Below are 16,416 nucleotides of genomic sequence, written 5' to 3'. Positions count from 1 at the left end.
AACACCTCTGTACCGAGCCACTATGCCTCTCCCTACTAGCATGGGGCCTATGAGGTTAAATTGTGGTTAGCGTCAATTATGATTTATTGTGCTAAACGATTACTGCTTGAAATTTTATTTTAAAATCCAGTCAGTCATTGGGATTTTTCAACAGCTCTACATATCAGTCGCAATACAAATTTACTCACCTCACTGAGGTAAATAAAGAAGGAGCATGTGGATCCATCCACACCGTAGCTTGCGTAACAAGGATCAGATCGCCACATATCTTTCATCCACTAGAAGATTTTAAAAAAACAAACCACATACAGTCAGCAGATATGGGGTTTATAAACTTAACGACAATACCAAGCAAACATATATAATATGGATGAACTGGTAGAAAGCAGTATTTGAGATCAGCAAAGTCAGCTGCGGCGATTATTACCGGTACATCATGTTAATATTTCATGCATGAACATGTAGGATAACCCCAGTGTTAGTCAAGGCATCAACATATGGTTTACTGCTGTGCACACAATGTAAGTGGATCAAGATCTGTTTTTGCACACCATGCTATATATGGGGCTTTTTCAGGCTAGGAAGTTGTCTTATATCAAATCAGACCGTTGATCCACTCAATAAAGAAATGCAATAGGAAATTAGTCTTACTTTTATTTTGCCCTCACAGTGGGGGAAGCCATCCATGGGAGGCAATTCACACTGTTCCTGGGCTCCATTAATGAGATCTGAGAGAGAGAGAGAAAGCAACAATATGATTCAATAATTGTAGTACACTTTGTAACATATTCATACTTCATCTCAACTGGCTGTGCAGGTGGATCACCACCCAAATCCCAAATGAATTCTAAAAATGAGCACTGCCTTTTCTCCCCCAGCCCCCAAGAACGTAGAATTGGAAGCAGGCCATACAACCAAGTAGGAATAAAACAGAATGTGCAGCAATTGTGCTCAAACAGGACAGGTTGTTAAGAATTAAAAATGGAAATAATTCCTCATCATTTATAATTAAGCACAGCCAAATTCCTAAGCAGAAATGCAATTAACCTATTTGTTAAACTGAAGTACAGCAATCATTCAATGAGCAGTTGAGAGTAAAATGTTTGACAAACCTCAGAACACAGATGGAAGCTTAATTCATTTTAAAGCTGCATTCCCTATTATCACTGCATGGAGCACATGCATTTACAGCGGCACACGTGATTATGGGTAAGAAAATAAAGAGAGAAATGGGATGTTGGTCAGAACCTCAGGATCTGAACACCAGAGATTTCTTTCTCCTTGCTATCTGGCTCTACCCAGTCTTCATGGGATTCTGAAAGTCATGTGTGAGGAGTTTGTGTATACACATGGGACTTTTTGCAGAGGACAAAGGGCAGTGGTCTTTGATGATCTTCTCATCCCATGCTGGGACAGCCCCATGACTATCAGCCTGATAACATATTGCATATCTTGACCTCATGTTCTTGATTAAACATAAGTTTGGTGATTTGGTAGTAGGAAGTTCTTTTTCATTTCATTGTCATGGTCAGCCAGCCCATTTCCTTGTGAGGTTTAGGTTCATAGATGTTTCTAACATTTGCAGGTGTGGTATGCCTATTAAAATGCCCTGCCTCTGGTGGCTGATGGACATCTTTGGCTCTCCTGATTAAACGCTAGTCCAAGGATGAAGAACCTGCAGCCCCCCCGATGTTGTGGACTACATCTCCCATCATCCATGACCACTGGTCATGCTGGCTTAGGCTGATGGAAACTGGAGTCAAACGTTTAATCTGGTGGACCATCCCTACAATAGTCCATCTGTGCAATGCAGAAATAAATTAGGCAGTTGATTCAATCACTACCCAACCACACTCTCCTCTACTACTGCAAAGAACTCAGCCTGCTCCCCCACCCCAAATTATTAATCCAGGGTGTTATCTAATGTTGTTCACTAACACAAGGAATATAAATCAGTGAAATGCCTCCTAGTGGTGCATTAATAAAACTGCTAGCACATTTGCAAAGCTAAGCAGGGTCCAGTATGGTTTCAAATTGGATGGGGACCTGCAGGTAGATAGAACAAACACAGTTGGTCTCTAAGGTGCTACTGAAAAGAATTTTCTATTTTGTTTCGACTATGGCAGACCAGCACGGCTACCCACCTGTAACTGGAACTACTGGTAGATAGATAACCATCAGAGTCTCTTCCAACTCTACAGTTCTGTGGTTCCATGGAGTAACTCCTGCAGTTCCACACTCTAAATCTGCACCAATGAAAGGAGCAGATATATACCAAATCCCTCGCTACACTGCAGTCTTTTCAGAAGGCCCTGAAGATTTATTTTCATCTGAACATCTAGGCATGGTGCTGGTTAGCTGGGTGATGGTGTAATTCAATTACACTCTCTCCAGCCCTGCATTTTATATGTTAAGTGTTCATTTGTAGTGTTTTAGATTTGGTACTAAATATAGGTGGTGGAAAACTTGATTCAATTATGACCTCCAGAATGGCACATTAGTGTGCCTACTTTGTTTCGGCAATGGCAGCATAGCAGCAATAGTTTTCTGCACCCATTGTCTCCTCGGGGAGTCTTTCAGAAGAGTTGTGTTATATAAAACGAGAAGGAACTCTTTAGCATGTGAATATCACCTCAAGGCACAAGTATAGCCATTTCCAACCCACACATCTCCTAGCATTTTAAAATGGTTCAAGCTTTATTTAAAATGTCATTGTAGACAAACTACAGCACAGTGTAGGCAGCAAAAGAAGAGTACACAAAATTAATACCAAACCAAGGAGATAGAACGTTACTGTTAAGTACTTGCATACATAGCTTATATGCTATGATAAAGCTCAGGTCATAACAGGAATGCTTAAATAAAACATAACACACACAGAGCAACAGATGTATCAAAACAACATGTCAAGGCTTGTTTGCAAATAATATTGACTCAGCTGGAAGTTATCATGAAGGTGGTGTATCAAGGACAATAAATGGGGCTTTGTTTGAAGGGCACTGCCCTCTCTGCCTCAAAGTCCTTGGAACTACAGGAAGGCAAGTCTTGGTAACAACGATTGCTGTCAATTAAATCAGATTCCCAACAATTAAGAAACATAATTGAAGCCAATATCTAATGAGTTTGAGCTGGACAGCTGACATTTTGACTACAGCTTTAGTGAACATAAAAATCCTATGTAGGGTCACTAATTTAGTTGAGTCCTATACTTGTCCTTCAGTACACAATCTGCAATCTAATTCAAAGAGAAGTTTGCAAGAGATTCATTATAGATTTTTCTGTCATGGGGTTGAATAGAAAATGGCCTTTCTATTTATAATTTCTAGAAGGACTCTCCACCCTGCAACAAGGGAGAAATAAATAATTCACATTCACACACACACACACACACACACACACACACACCCTAGAGATCTGGCTGAAAAGAGTAGCTTGAAGATTGCAGGAGAGGATGCAAAATTTCAAGCAGGAAATATTCACCTGTCACTATCCTTTGAAATAGGAACCATGCTTACTTCTCACTTTCTGCTGCAGGTAGCATATGGGGCTATCTGCCAGGCACTGGTTCTGGTTCAGTGGTCTGGAGGATCAGAAACCAGATGCAGGCTCAGGCATTCTACCTCGTATTTCCTCCTCCTCAGCTTCCTAATCAGCATTAGATTTAACTTGCTATGATACCAAAGTCAGCAACTATGGTGAGCTCTGGCCCTTAAAATGCAAAATAAAAATGCTATTCAACATTAATACAAAAGCAAGCAAGGTAGGCATTTTGAAACCACAGGGTGGGAGAAACAGGCATTTTTGGAAAATGTATGGAGAACTGAAATGTATGCAAACATGGGGGTATTCAAGCAATCCTTATATGATCTTGCTTCTATGCATTGATAAAATCAGGGCAGCTTTTTGAGCCCACACACTTTCTCACATGCATAAAAAGTTAGTACCTAAATTAGGAAATCTTACATTTATTTAAACACATTGAAACCCCTGATTGAGGCGTTGCCTTCTCTGTGAAATAAGGAATGAAGAAGAAGCACATAACCCAAAGACACACTTCCAGTGATGCAGCATGAAAAGATAAGACCAGGAGGAGTTATTCAAAACAACACCCTAAACTTCAGTTGTTTAGGAACATGAAGTGTATTGCAACTTCCTGAACAAAACAATACTGTCTTGTATATGCATGAAGCAGGAGAAATATAAATCCTTCTCTCTATAGTCAAAGATAATTGACTAACTACAAATGCAACTAGTATTTGAGATGGAGTTGCAGGTGCTTCAACCTACAGTACCCAAGAATACATCATTTTAAGGTAAAGGTAAAGGGACCCCTGACCATTAGGTCCAGTCATGTCTGACTGTGGGGTTGCAGCGCTCATCTTGTGTTACTGGCCGAGGGAGCCGGTGTACAGCTTCCAGGTCACGTGGCCAGCATGACTAAGCCGCTTCTGGTGAACCAGAGCAGCACATGGAAACGCTGTTTACCTTCCTGCTGGAGCAGTACCTATTTATCTACTTGCACTTTGACGTGCTTTCGAACTGCTAGGTCGGCAGGAGCAGGGACCAAGCAATGGGAGCTCACCCCATCACGGGGATTCGAACCACCGACCTTCTGATAGGCAAGCCCTAGTCTCTGTGGTTTAACCCACAGAGCCACCTGCGTCCCATACATCATTTTACTAGCTAACAAATAAGGTGGGGGTGGTGGCAGCGGGGGGAAACCATCAACATACCAGAGAAGAAAAAGAATACTAACTACAAATAGAAATAGCACAGACATCTCAAAATAAAGAAAATATCAGGTTCCTCCAGAAATTGCTAATATCCAATCCTATAACGCAATGAACAGAATTACACTCAACATTCTGAGAAAAATCATTGCATAAGAGCACACACACACCGCAATTGGTCATCTGGGTGGAGACACATTAAAGGGGGAAATATGTTTTAAGCCTGCACCTCACAATTCTGAGCCAATCCAAAGTATTAGAAGGGTGTTGTTCTGCATTAGTAGATTTTTGTTTGATATACTCACCAAAAAAGGTAAAAATAAATAAACTGGGTTAGCTGGAATAATGATGTCACAATGTTTATCATTACTTTGTGGAAGCAATGCATGAAGCACCTGCCAGCTCCAAGATACGTTGGAAGGGTATTCATCCACATGGGCATATCAAAACTTGCAATTCTATCCTCCCGTCTTGACAAGCTTTTCATGATTGCTGCCTAATAAGGTACACCTTCCCACCCACAAAAGGCACATCAGGGTTGTGATACAATACTATAGCCAAATATTTTAAGGTGAGCACAAGCTACACCTTGTTAGGTCCATGGAACAACTCCAGCAAGGAAACAAATCGGTATCCTTTTATATGTTAAAGAAAAATGTAGTCAACATGCTTCAGCAATTCTGTGTGTAGGGTAGGTTCTCTCTAAAACTAGTTAGGCAATACAATACAAGGAATGAGGAGCAACAAAGTGCAGTTTCATCACAAGCTGCTTCTTTCAGTTCAATGACAGTAAGTCATTAAAAAAAAGACTAGGGGTTGCATTTAACCAAGTCCTACTCAGAGTAAACCCATCAAAGTTAACAAACCTAAATGAGTCATATCCATTAAAATGCAATGGGTCTTCTCTGAGTAGGACCAGCATCCTAATACTACCCCAGAAATGTAATCATTTATTGGATCGTCTACCAGGTCTATACTCACAATGGTTCTTTAAAACCCTGACTGCTTCCATTTGCTCCAGGGGTAGGGAACATGTTTTACTCCACAGGTAAGATCCTTATCAGAATCAGCCTTGCAAACCAAAACTAACAGATATCATTACTATGGTGATGATCCCACCCTTCACCCTAAGAACCTAGGGTGAATTATAAGAATGTACAATCAGGATGCTTGGTTCTTGACCAGATTTTGAAATATATTATTTTACTGTATACCTATGAATCTGCTTTGATTCTAATTTCCTTAAAATAAATCCAATTTCTTTTTACGTGTGATGCTGCAGCTTGGATTTAGCTGTTAGCTCCTGTCCTTGCTCAACTATTCTATTTCTGCCCTGCATTACTAAGATTTTGAAACTCGTTATTGCAGAGAAGGGGGCATCCAAGTTGGTCCCAATACATTAGCTTGTGGCAAGCAGTAGCTGTTGGCTCAGTTGAATACATTTGCCTCATCCGCTGTGGGGAAAACATGGGACATTAATGAACAAGGTCTGTCTGGCACCCAGGTTCCACCACAGCATCTAAATCATGGGTAGGCAAACTAAGGCCCAGGGGCCAGATCCGGTCCAATCGCCTTCTAAATCCGGCCCGAGGATGGTCCGGGAATCAGCATGTTTTTATATGAGTAGAATGTGTCCTTTTATTTAAAATGCATCTCTGGGTTATTTGTGGGGCATAGGAATGCATTCATTCCCCTCCACCCAAAAAAATATAGTCTGGCCCCCACAAGGTCTGAGGGACAGTGGACCGGCCCCCTGCTGAAAAAGTTTGCTGACCCCTGATCTAAAGCAACCAACATGGCGCCCTCCACATGTTGCTGGACTCCAACTGTCATCAGCCCAAACCAACATGGCCAGTGATCAGGAATTATGGGAGTTGTAGTCCAACAACATCTGGAAGGCACCATGTTGGCTACCCCTCTTCTGAAGGCTTGCTTTCAATGTTGTCTGAAGGCACATGATTAGCAACCTTGCTCAAGCAGGACTGGATCTGGTGAGCTCACTGGTGGGCCCCCATCTTGGGACCCTTCTGCATTGTGTTTATCATGGCTGTTTTATAAATATAATAAATCAATAAAAATCCTAGTTTTGTGTTAGTAGGGGAGACTGCACTTATGATTAGACTTTTCCATTTGCTTTCACTCATTTATTGCAGACATGCCCATTTCCTTTTGAAAATTAATATTATGTGTCAACACTTCAGAGTTCCCACAAAACTCTTATTGTTTTGTCTTCTCCTCCCAAACCCAAAACTATTTCTGTCTTCAGAACAAGTGCCCAAAGATGAAATTCACATATAAGCTGAGGCAGCATTAATAGTTACTTTATAACCTCTTTTCTTATTTATACACTCATTTTTCCCTTCAACTCACAAAAAGGGGCTTAGGCAGAAGTGATATGAATTATGAAAACCTTTTCTTTTTGAATGAGATGGTAAAATGCTTCACAGTTCCATGCCAACAGAAGCATTAATGGCTTTTTGGGAAGAAATAAAAGTAAATTCCTTCTGTTCTCAAAAAAATACCTGCTGAGCTAGCAGCCTTCAATTAACACTTGACTGAAATAATGCAACTTTTAAAATGTTCAAGTAACTGTCAAGTAGTTAATCCCCAATACTTACTGCAGACCACCTTCAGCACATTTCAGTTTTTCTAATACATATTTATCACAAGAGCTTTAATAGTTACAGACAGGGCTGTCACCACCATGACCCAATCAGGCAATTTTCAGTGTTCTTTGATACCAGTTGCCCTTCAAAGTTATTGGATGCAAGACTCCCAAATGAAATGGATATGAATAAGAAAACAACAGTATAGGTGAGCAAATAGTATAAGCAAACAACACAGCAGTAAATAAGACCTTCATACTTAGATCAACGGTTAGTAGGTATTTGGGTAGTAGGCAATGCAGAATTAACATTATTATAAGGATTTCCTGGGGGATCAGTAGTAAAGGACTATGTATTAACAGAGTTGCTGTGCATCAAAGACCTCATGTGAGACTGATGAACTTCAAAACAGAGCTGAAATGCCACCATTTCTTAAATGGTTGGTTATTGACATGCACTTTTTAAATGAAAAATATTTTGGTGTACTCTGTTGTGATCAGCAAACATATTACTGCAACATTCTAATCATATGCTCATGGCAGACCTTTGAAGAGTCAGGAAGCAGTGCAGCTTCACAGCAACTCAATCATGCAAGGTCACACCTTTATCCTTTGTGAGAGAGATGTGCCCTCTTATTCTCTCAGTACAAACTCCATGCTTCGAGTGATCATACAGTCACAGAACTGTAGGGCCATCTAGTCCAACCCCCTGCAATACAGGAATCTCAACTAGAACATACATGACAGATGGCCACCTAACCTCTGCTTAAAACCTCCAAGGAAGGAGAGTCCACCACATTCCAAGGTAGTCCATTCCACTGTCAAACAGCACTTACTGCCAGAAAGTTCTTCTTGAAGGAGTCAGAATCTCCTTTCCTGTAACTTGAAGCTATTGGTTCAGGTCCTAGTCTCTGGAGGAGAAAACGAGCTTGCTGCATCCTCCATGTGACAGCCCTTTAGATATCTGAAAATGACTATCATATCTCCTCTCAGTCTCCTCTTTACCAGCCTAAATATATTGACTTCCCTCGACTGTTCATCATGAGGCTTGGTTTCCAGACCTTTTATCATCTTCTTTGCCCTCATGTGCACATGTTCCAGCTTGTCAATATCCTTCTTAAATTTTGATGCCCAGAACTGGACACAGTACTTCAGGTGTGGTCTGACCAAGGCAGAATAGATTGGGAATATCATTTCATTTGATCAGGACACTAGACGTCTGTTGATGCAGCCTAGAATAGCATTAGCTTTTTTGCTGCTGCATCACAGAATGGTAAGTTGGTATGATGTTACTGTGTGTGACTAGTATATGCAACACATCTGATCAAACCTCACTATAACCATAAACCCCCCCAGTTCCTGGCCTTCCACAAGCCATTATACTCTGGTTCTGATTTCATAAAATGGGATGATTTAGCTGCTTCAAATGAATTTCGTTTTTGAAGAAGCACTGCAAAGCTAATGCTTCTTCTAAGTTCTATGAAGCGTGAAATACATAACTTGAATGGAAATTCATAGTGTCATATGCCGGTGGGACAACAGACAGACATAACAAGCTAAAGAGCTTAGAGGAAACTACAGCATCTTGTTGAAACAGGCAGCTCATGTGACACATCATGCAAAAATAAGAACATTGCTTTTTAAGGGGAAACTGTCAAGACCTATGTTTTAAACATGGCTCTATAAAATTGTCTCTTAGTATACATAAGACCTAATGCATTGCAAGGTCAAGGTGCCAAAAAAAGAAACAAGAAAACAAGAAATCAAATTTTAGCTCCAAATAATGTAGTATTATTTGTACAGTTGTACCTTGGTTTTTGAACAGCTTAGTCCTCGAACGTTTTGGTTCCCAAATGCTGCAAACCTGGAAGTGACTGTTCCAGTCCGCGAACTATTTTTGGAAGCTGAACGGCCGATGGGGCTTCCGTGGCTTCTGATTGGCTGAAGGAGCTTCCTGCAGCCAATCAGAAGCTGCACTTGGGTTTCTAAAAGTTTTGGAAGTTGAACGGACTTCCAGAATGGATTCCGTTCCACTTCCAAGGTACGACTGTGTATCTTAAAAATGAAATATCCATATGGTGCAATATCCACTGATGTCTGCCAACTTGAACAATTGAAGTCTGCTTGCACAATGGGACTTTGGGTTTCTCTCCTTCTCTCGTTCAGTTGCCCCCCTTGGGAAACTCTAAGCTTTGAGTGTCTTATAAGCCTGCTACTTATTGTTCAACAAATTATGCATCTTCTAGATAGCACTCTTCTTTAAAACTTTAAATACTTTTAGTAACTTTTTTATCACACCGTGTGTGGTAATCATAGACACAACTACAAAAATAAAAAGGTAATCTAAGAGTCACATAGCAGATCTTTTATAAAGAAGCAAAAACACCCTTATCACATTTCCCGTGTTCTCTGAAGCTTAAACATTCCTCCAAGGGGGTTAAAAAACCACTCACAATTGCTCAAATTGATCTGTATCACATCTGTTACGTGCAATCTTTTAAAAACCAATTCCCTTTACTTGACATATTATTTATATTATTGCCCTGCACCAGAAAGTGGTAAAATATCGGCATCTTAAATCTGAATTCTACACTTTTAGATATAAAAAACAGACACATAACTGTGTGCCTCATGCTTGCTAAGAGAAACAAAAATGTTTAAGGTTTTTTTTTGTCTTTTTAGGTGGATTCTCTGATCCGGTTTTGTTATCAATACAGAATACAAAAGCTACTTAAACAAAGGGATTACATAACATCACAATAAACTGTTATGTTGCAGGTGGGCTGCTTTATTTTACATGGTTGATCACTGAGGTTAGTCTGCCTTCCTTGCATTAACCTTCTTTAGCAAAGCATGTTTGCAGATTAGATAACTTTTAAGTCACAGGCACCAGCATTAGTTAAAACTCATTGATCTCACTAAACCAGTTCACTTAATGCTGGTTATGCAACAATCATAGCTTTAACTAATGCATGTCCATGAAACCGAACTCCTCAGTAGTCGTGCCAGCCCTCCCATCAGATATCAAGGAAATAAACATTTATCTGACTTTTACAAGACATCTGAAGGCAGCCCTTTAATGTTTGAAGTTTTTGTGTTTTTTGAGTTTTAATATTGTGTTGGAAGCTGTCCAGAGGGGCAGCACAGTCAGATGGGCGACATATAAATAATAAAATAACTACAGTGGTACCCCGTGTTACACACGCGATCCGTTCTGGATCGCGCTACGTAACACAGGCGTGCTTAACACGAATGCCCCCCCCCCAAAAAAAACCTGGAAGTACCACGATTTGAGCACTTCTGTGCATGTGCGAAGTGCGCAGAAGCCTTATGCGCATCCGGGGGTCGTGTGCACTCCGGAAACACTTCCGGGCGTTCTTAACTCGAAAGTCCGCAACCCGGAGTGTGTGCAACCCGGGGTATGACTGTAACTAAAATGTATGGGAAGACCCTGAGCCCATGAATGAAGACAAATACTAATCATTATTCATTAGAGGGCTCAAGCCTGTTTACTCAGTCTAGGAGTTCCATTGAGACCAGTAGGACTTAATCACTAGTATGACTGCAGCCTAAGTCTTATGCAAAAGTACATTAGGATCAGACAAGAGGTGCACTTTCCTTCAGTTAAGATTTGACACCAAAGACTGAAGTCCATTGCCATTTAAAAAAACAGAAGTATCAATTCATACTATCTTGGATATTTGATACTGTAAAACAGATTTTTTTTTTTTTTTAAAAAAAAAAAGGCACAGCAATTTTCATACCCACCTGCAACATTGAGTTTTTCAGCTGCTCCTGAACTGGGAGTGGCAGTGGAGGTACTATTTGTGGAGTTTGCACCCGTGCCATTGATTACAAGGTTCTCCACTTTAGACTCAAGCTTCCCAATGCGTTGCAGGATGTTGTCTAGTAGGACGGCGAGAGTTTTCTTCAGATCTAAGTTAAGAAAAATAAAGTCAGCTAACCTTACACAGAGCAACATATACCAGGAAATATACCCATTTGGTAAAAGTAACAGATTTGCAACAAACCCTTCCAATCCTCTAATTTCTAACCTAAATATTTCCACAGATCCTCCTTAACTACCTAAGTGTGTTTCTAAGGCTAAAGGCATTCTAAAGTCATACGGTGTCAATATGGTTTATTATAATAATGAACATTTACAGACAACAGTTATGTTTTTTATAACTACAGAAATATGCACCCTCTTAACCCCCCAAAAGAGTATTTCAATACAAAGTAAAAGGCTACGTTTTGTGGGGAAGGGGTACACTTTTTATAACTTGTCAATTTCATCTGTATACCATCTCAACTTATCCATATGTGCACTTTCTAACCGTTTAAATAGCCTTTTTTTTAATAGATGGGGTTGCTAAATGTCACCAGTACTGTACTGAGCAACAATAATATTTGCCATACTTGAAAAGGTTAACAATCAAACTTTCACTCTCTTTGTTTAACACATCTTGTATATGATGTATGATTAACATAAAATAACTCCCGTTATTTGGTTGATTATTTGAGAACCTTGCACCCAATAACTTCAGACCTTTGGACAACTCCATGTTGGAAGTCAGCACCCATTCTAGCACATATTTTGCAGCTTCGTACATTAGAGTAGCAGTGCAGTTATGAGCACTAGCAGTTCTAGCTCAGACTGACATGAGTACTTCTAGTGGCCTTATTAACTCAACCCACTATTCCTGTATTTCAGTTTCCCTGACTGATCTAGAAATATGTAAGCAACTACCCTATCTTATACACCTCTTAAAGAAAACTTATATTAGAGGAGATTTTAGGGGCTTTGCTCCACCCTGCTCTTTTTTATTCCCATGCCACATGTCATCTGAACTCAGGCTTGTGGTTAAGCTCTTTCTTCAACACAAGCTGTAGCCAAGAGCAAACTTTTATGCAGTCCCAGTAAGCCATGGTTTGGCTAGCTACATCGTGAAAACCAGGCCATAGCATGAAATACTTGAAGGAAAAGCAGCATTATATTACAACATCTTACGATATTTTTTTCAACTGCAAATTAATTTCCAAATTTACCACTAGTTTCTGGAAAGTGATTTCGGCTGGAAATTTTTGACCTGCGGTAATTAAAAAATTGCATTATTGGGGGAATTTTCTGCTTTTCTTTCTCCTGGAATCGGAAGCACTCTTACGTCCTGTCTCAGACTTCTAAAAACCTTCAACAGACTCTGACAACTCCCCATCCTTTGAAACCACAGAAATTAGAAATTATTTCCTTGTGGGAAGGGAATTAAAGCAGGTTTTCTGAAGCAGTCCACATACGTGATGGCTGAACAATGCAGATGCAGAAGATCTGCAACGGTTATAGCTAACAAGCCAAATGAAGCGAACATTTGGTCCAGGCAAGTTTCTAATCTAGGCAGGTTGCTATTTTTAAAAACACCCTCAGGAAATGTACTTGGTTCCCTTGTGACTTAGGATCAAGGTATAAAGGCTTTGCTTTCAGAACACCCCTTAGCATCCATATGCCTTAGTGGATCTTCTTTTAGTGTTAATTTTTTTAAAAGGCTCCTTGTGAAGAGGAAAGCAGCACATCATCACCATGCTCTAAATTTGTTCCATTCAAGTGCCAGTCTAGCACAGATTCTGCTTGGTTTGCAATACACAGTAAAATCACAATGCAAGCTACCATAGCCTGGAGGCTGCCACAGACAAACATGAGTTACAGAACAAGGGACACTTGTTACTTCAGCTACAAAGCGATGCAACAGTCAGCTGCCTAGGGGATGGTGGCCTCAACCTTTCAAGCAAATGCATTCACAGAAACACCAGCATCTTATCGGAAAATGAGACAAAGGTATACAAAAGCAGCATGGCGCCCTGGCATCTCTGGCACCAGTTCTAAAGAAGGGCTTTCATTCCTAACAGAGGAAGGGGAAGAAGATACCCGAAGCAGTAAATGAATGGCTGTAAGCTCTGACTTGTGCGCATCACAACTCCCCTCTCCTTTGGCAAGATTAACAGACAAACCAAGTTAGATCCCGCAATGATAAGATAGTGATGGGGGGAAAGGACCATTGTAAGTGAAAACAAGGTGAACAACTAATTGGCATCTGGCTTTCCAAAGCAGCAGGTGCCTTCTGGCAAAACAAACAGAAAGGTCAGAAAATGAAAACCAATGTACAGGGAACACACACAGTCACACTGCATTTAAAGGGGCACTGCACAGATTCACTGCACAAAATTCTCATTGAAGTATTAAGATCACAATTAAAACCTAAGTATGTTCCCAACCTGTAAGAGGGAAGAATATTCTTCAATGCACTTTTCACATATGAAGTGAATGGCTTGATCTGATAAACAAACCAAGGCAGCCTTTCCCAGCCTGGTGTCCCCCACATGTTTTGGGATACAACCCCCATCAGGTGCAGCCAGCTCAGCTGTGCTGGCTCAGACTGATGGCAATTGGGAGTCCAAAGTATCTGGAGGGCACCAGGTTAGCAAAGACCGATCTGATTCATCACTTTCAATATACCTTGGGATATATGCTCTCTTGGTGCGTGGTTAAAGGATCACTTATATAGCTGCCGTTTACCGTAATTAAGTAATATCGTGCTAAAGCTACATATATTTTAGTATTTTATTTGAATATATCTTAGTATTTGATGAGAACAGCAAGCCAGGTTTGGGATACCTTTTATTGTCTGTGCTACCCATAATGTGGAAACTTCTTAAAAACTTACCACACTGCCTTAATTGCAATGAATAATAGATAGTACAAACACTGTTAACTAGTGATGGTATTTTTCGGCTCATAATGTTCACCTCAAATATGATGCTCTTGTTGTAGGCCTGAGAGATCTTTTGAGTCAGATTAAATCTTAAACAGAGACCTTCAGCCCTCTTATCCTGCCTCCTTTCCCCTCCCTCCCATATCTCCACTTACTTACTTCTATGGGAGCGAGAGAACAGAGAAAGGTTTCTGTACCTTTTTCCTGTCTAATGCCCAGTATGATGCTATGGCGGCATGCCAGAGAAAAGAAGCACATGGAAGTGCTGTTTCCCAGCATTGCTTGTGTTTGGCTTGCAGCCATAACATTGTACCAGGAAGGGGGGATATTTTTTCTCCATCATTCATTCCCCTAACGCTGCTCCCCAAGGAAAGTAGAGAGTTTGGTGGTAGGAAGAGGGAGGCAGGTGCTGAGCATATGGGGAAAAGAAACTGGGTTTTGAGCCCAGTTATCAAGTCTGGCAAGGATGGTTTCTTCCCATCACTACCAGTCTTCTGCTTAGAGAATTTCTACATACTACATGTAGTTCCATGCTTATTTTTTTCCAGACTCCTATTTACATTATGCAAAATGTTAACATTAGTTTCTTAACCTTTCCACAAATGCACACACACACACACCCCATTCAACATTCTCCTCCTCCCCATAAGCATACCTTGTTTCTATCAAAAGACAGAAAATCAGGTAAAAGGGTTAACAAACCCCTGTACTCAATGTTAGTTTTATGCTTCAAAATAGAAGATTCAAAGTGTACATTGCATAAAGACAAAGAAAAAGTCTGATGTAATCACAAATAAATAAAACACATTATACAGTCCTTCCCTGAGATCGTTGCCTTATAGAAATCAACCACTGACTTTTTTTTAATGAAAAAAGGGATTGCACAGAGAAGAAAAACCTTGCTTCAGAGCTTAGGATCCACTTCTTACATGACAGTAACAGCATAAATACTATATTCCCATGGCTCTAATGAATTTCATGCAACATTAGAACACTGGAAGGGGATCACGGAGGATAATATCTTAGATTTTTTTCTGAGTAAAGTCATGGGGGACCTTAAAAGACAAGGAAGGTTTATTGTAACTTTCTCAGGGCTGTGTAACTAACCTAAAATATGCCAGTACAGTAGTGGTTTACATGTGGAATTAAGTCGTGTAAAGTGAGTCCACTTTCAGAAGGAATGCACCTCTGATGCTATATGGCAGTTCAGTAAATTTTGCTTGGTTCCCATGCAATTAAGTACTTATGCTGACAGACCTTCCCTTGTTTACTAATGGCTGTATTTTTCCAGTGAAAAGGTTTGCATGTGATTGATGGAAAACAAGGACACTATTTGGATTATCCGAACCAATGTCACTTAAAATTAGAGATGCAGGACATCAACACAGTGATATAAACAAGATTATGACTATGTACAGAAAGCCTTTACAGAGCTCCTGCATGTAGTTTGTAAATAAAACGTTTCTATGTGCATGTGTGCATTTGTGCACATGTGTGCCTGCTCACACAAATACAGCACTGTTTTATCCAACTAGGCTTTTTCAGGGTAGAATTGGTAGGTATTGCTCTTGGGAATTTTACAAATGGGTTTAACATCGTCTTACAGCTTTAGCTTTACATTTTATTTTACTTATTTTTGTACACCACAATATTTTTGAAATTTATTTATTGCGTTTATATTCCGCCACTTCCTGCCAAAGGAACCCAGGGTGGCAAACACATCTATATCATTAAAATATTCCAGAAACAGTTAAAAACAATCACATGCTCTCAATCAATTATTTCAATGTTGCCTGGAACAGTATCTTTCAACCATCAAATGACTGGATAAACAGGAATTTGGGGGGGGGGGGACCTCCTGAAAGTCAATAATGAAAAGTGATGAGTTGTGGAAAGTTTCTAAAATAAATAAATAAATAAATAAATAAATCAAATAAAACACAACACATACAAGTTAAGCTATGCTTCCCATTTCTGGTACAACTTATTTTTATCTGTGGGCAGCATTTGTGCCAAGATTTTGGGTGGCTTAATTTGGGAGCCACTTAATGAATTAAGTTTTTATTCTTCCCAAAACACAGAGGAACACATGCTCCTGCTTCATTAGCTGGATTTGCCTTGCAGCAGAATCATAAAACAGTGGAAGCCAAAAGAGCAGTCAGCCCCTCCCAGGGGAAGTTGCCATGTGAGTGAAGCTAAAGTCATGCTTTTGCTATAGTCAAAATCATCTCTTTCTGAACCAGACAGATTGATACAATTCTCTCTTACCATATGATTGCATCTGACCAATCAAAATATTTGGTCACTGCAGTTCATA

The 16,416-nt window shown here is 40.0% G+C and overlaps 1 protein-coding gene across 1 annotated transcript in view; it reads right to left on the bottom strand.

Moving 5' to 3' along the window:
* Positions 1-16,416, bottom strand: part of MGAT5 (alpha-1,6-mannosylglycoprotein 6-beta-N-acetylglucosaminyltransferase) — a 111,354-nt gene that overhangs the window by 39,122 nt on the left and 55,816 nt on the right. Inside the window, exons 3-5 of the mRNA XM_033163827.1 lie at positions 11,104-11,271; positions 652-728; positions 189-278 (exon numbers count right to left, since the gene is read on the bottom strand). Coding sequence (XP_033019718.1) covers positions 189-278; positions 652-728; positions 11,104-11,271 — 335 coding nt within the window. The remainder of the gene's footprint in view (positions 1-188; positions 279-651; positions 729-11,103; positions 11,272-16,416) is intronic.

Source organism: Lacerta agilis, chromosome 1, assembly GCF_009819535.1.
Source record: "Lacerta agilis isolate rLacAgi1 chromosome 1, rLacAgi1.pri, whole genome shotgun sequence".
NCBI classification, from domain to species: Eukaryota; Metazoa; Chordata; class Lepidosauria; order Squamata; family Lacertidae; genus Lacerta; species Lacerta agilis.
The sequence above is the reverse complement of the archived record's forward strand: the minus strand, read 5'-3'. Positions and strand labels throughout refer to the sequence as shown.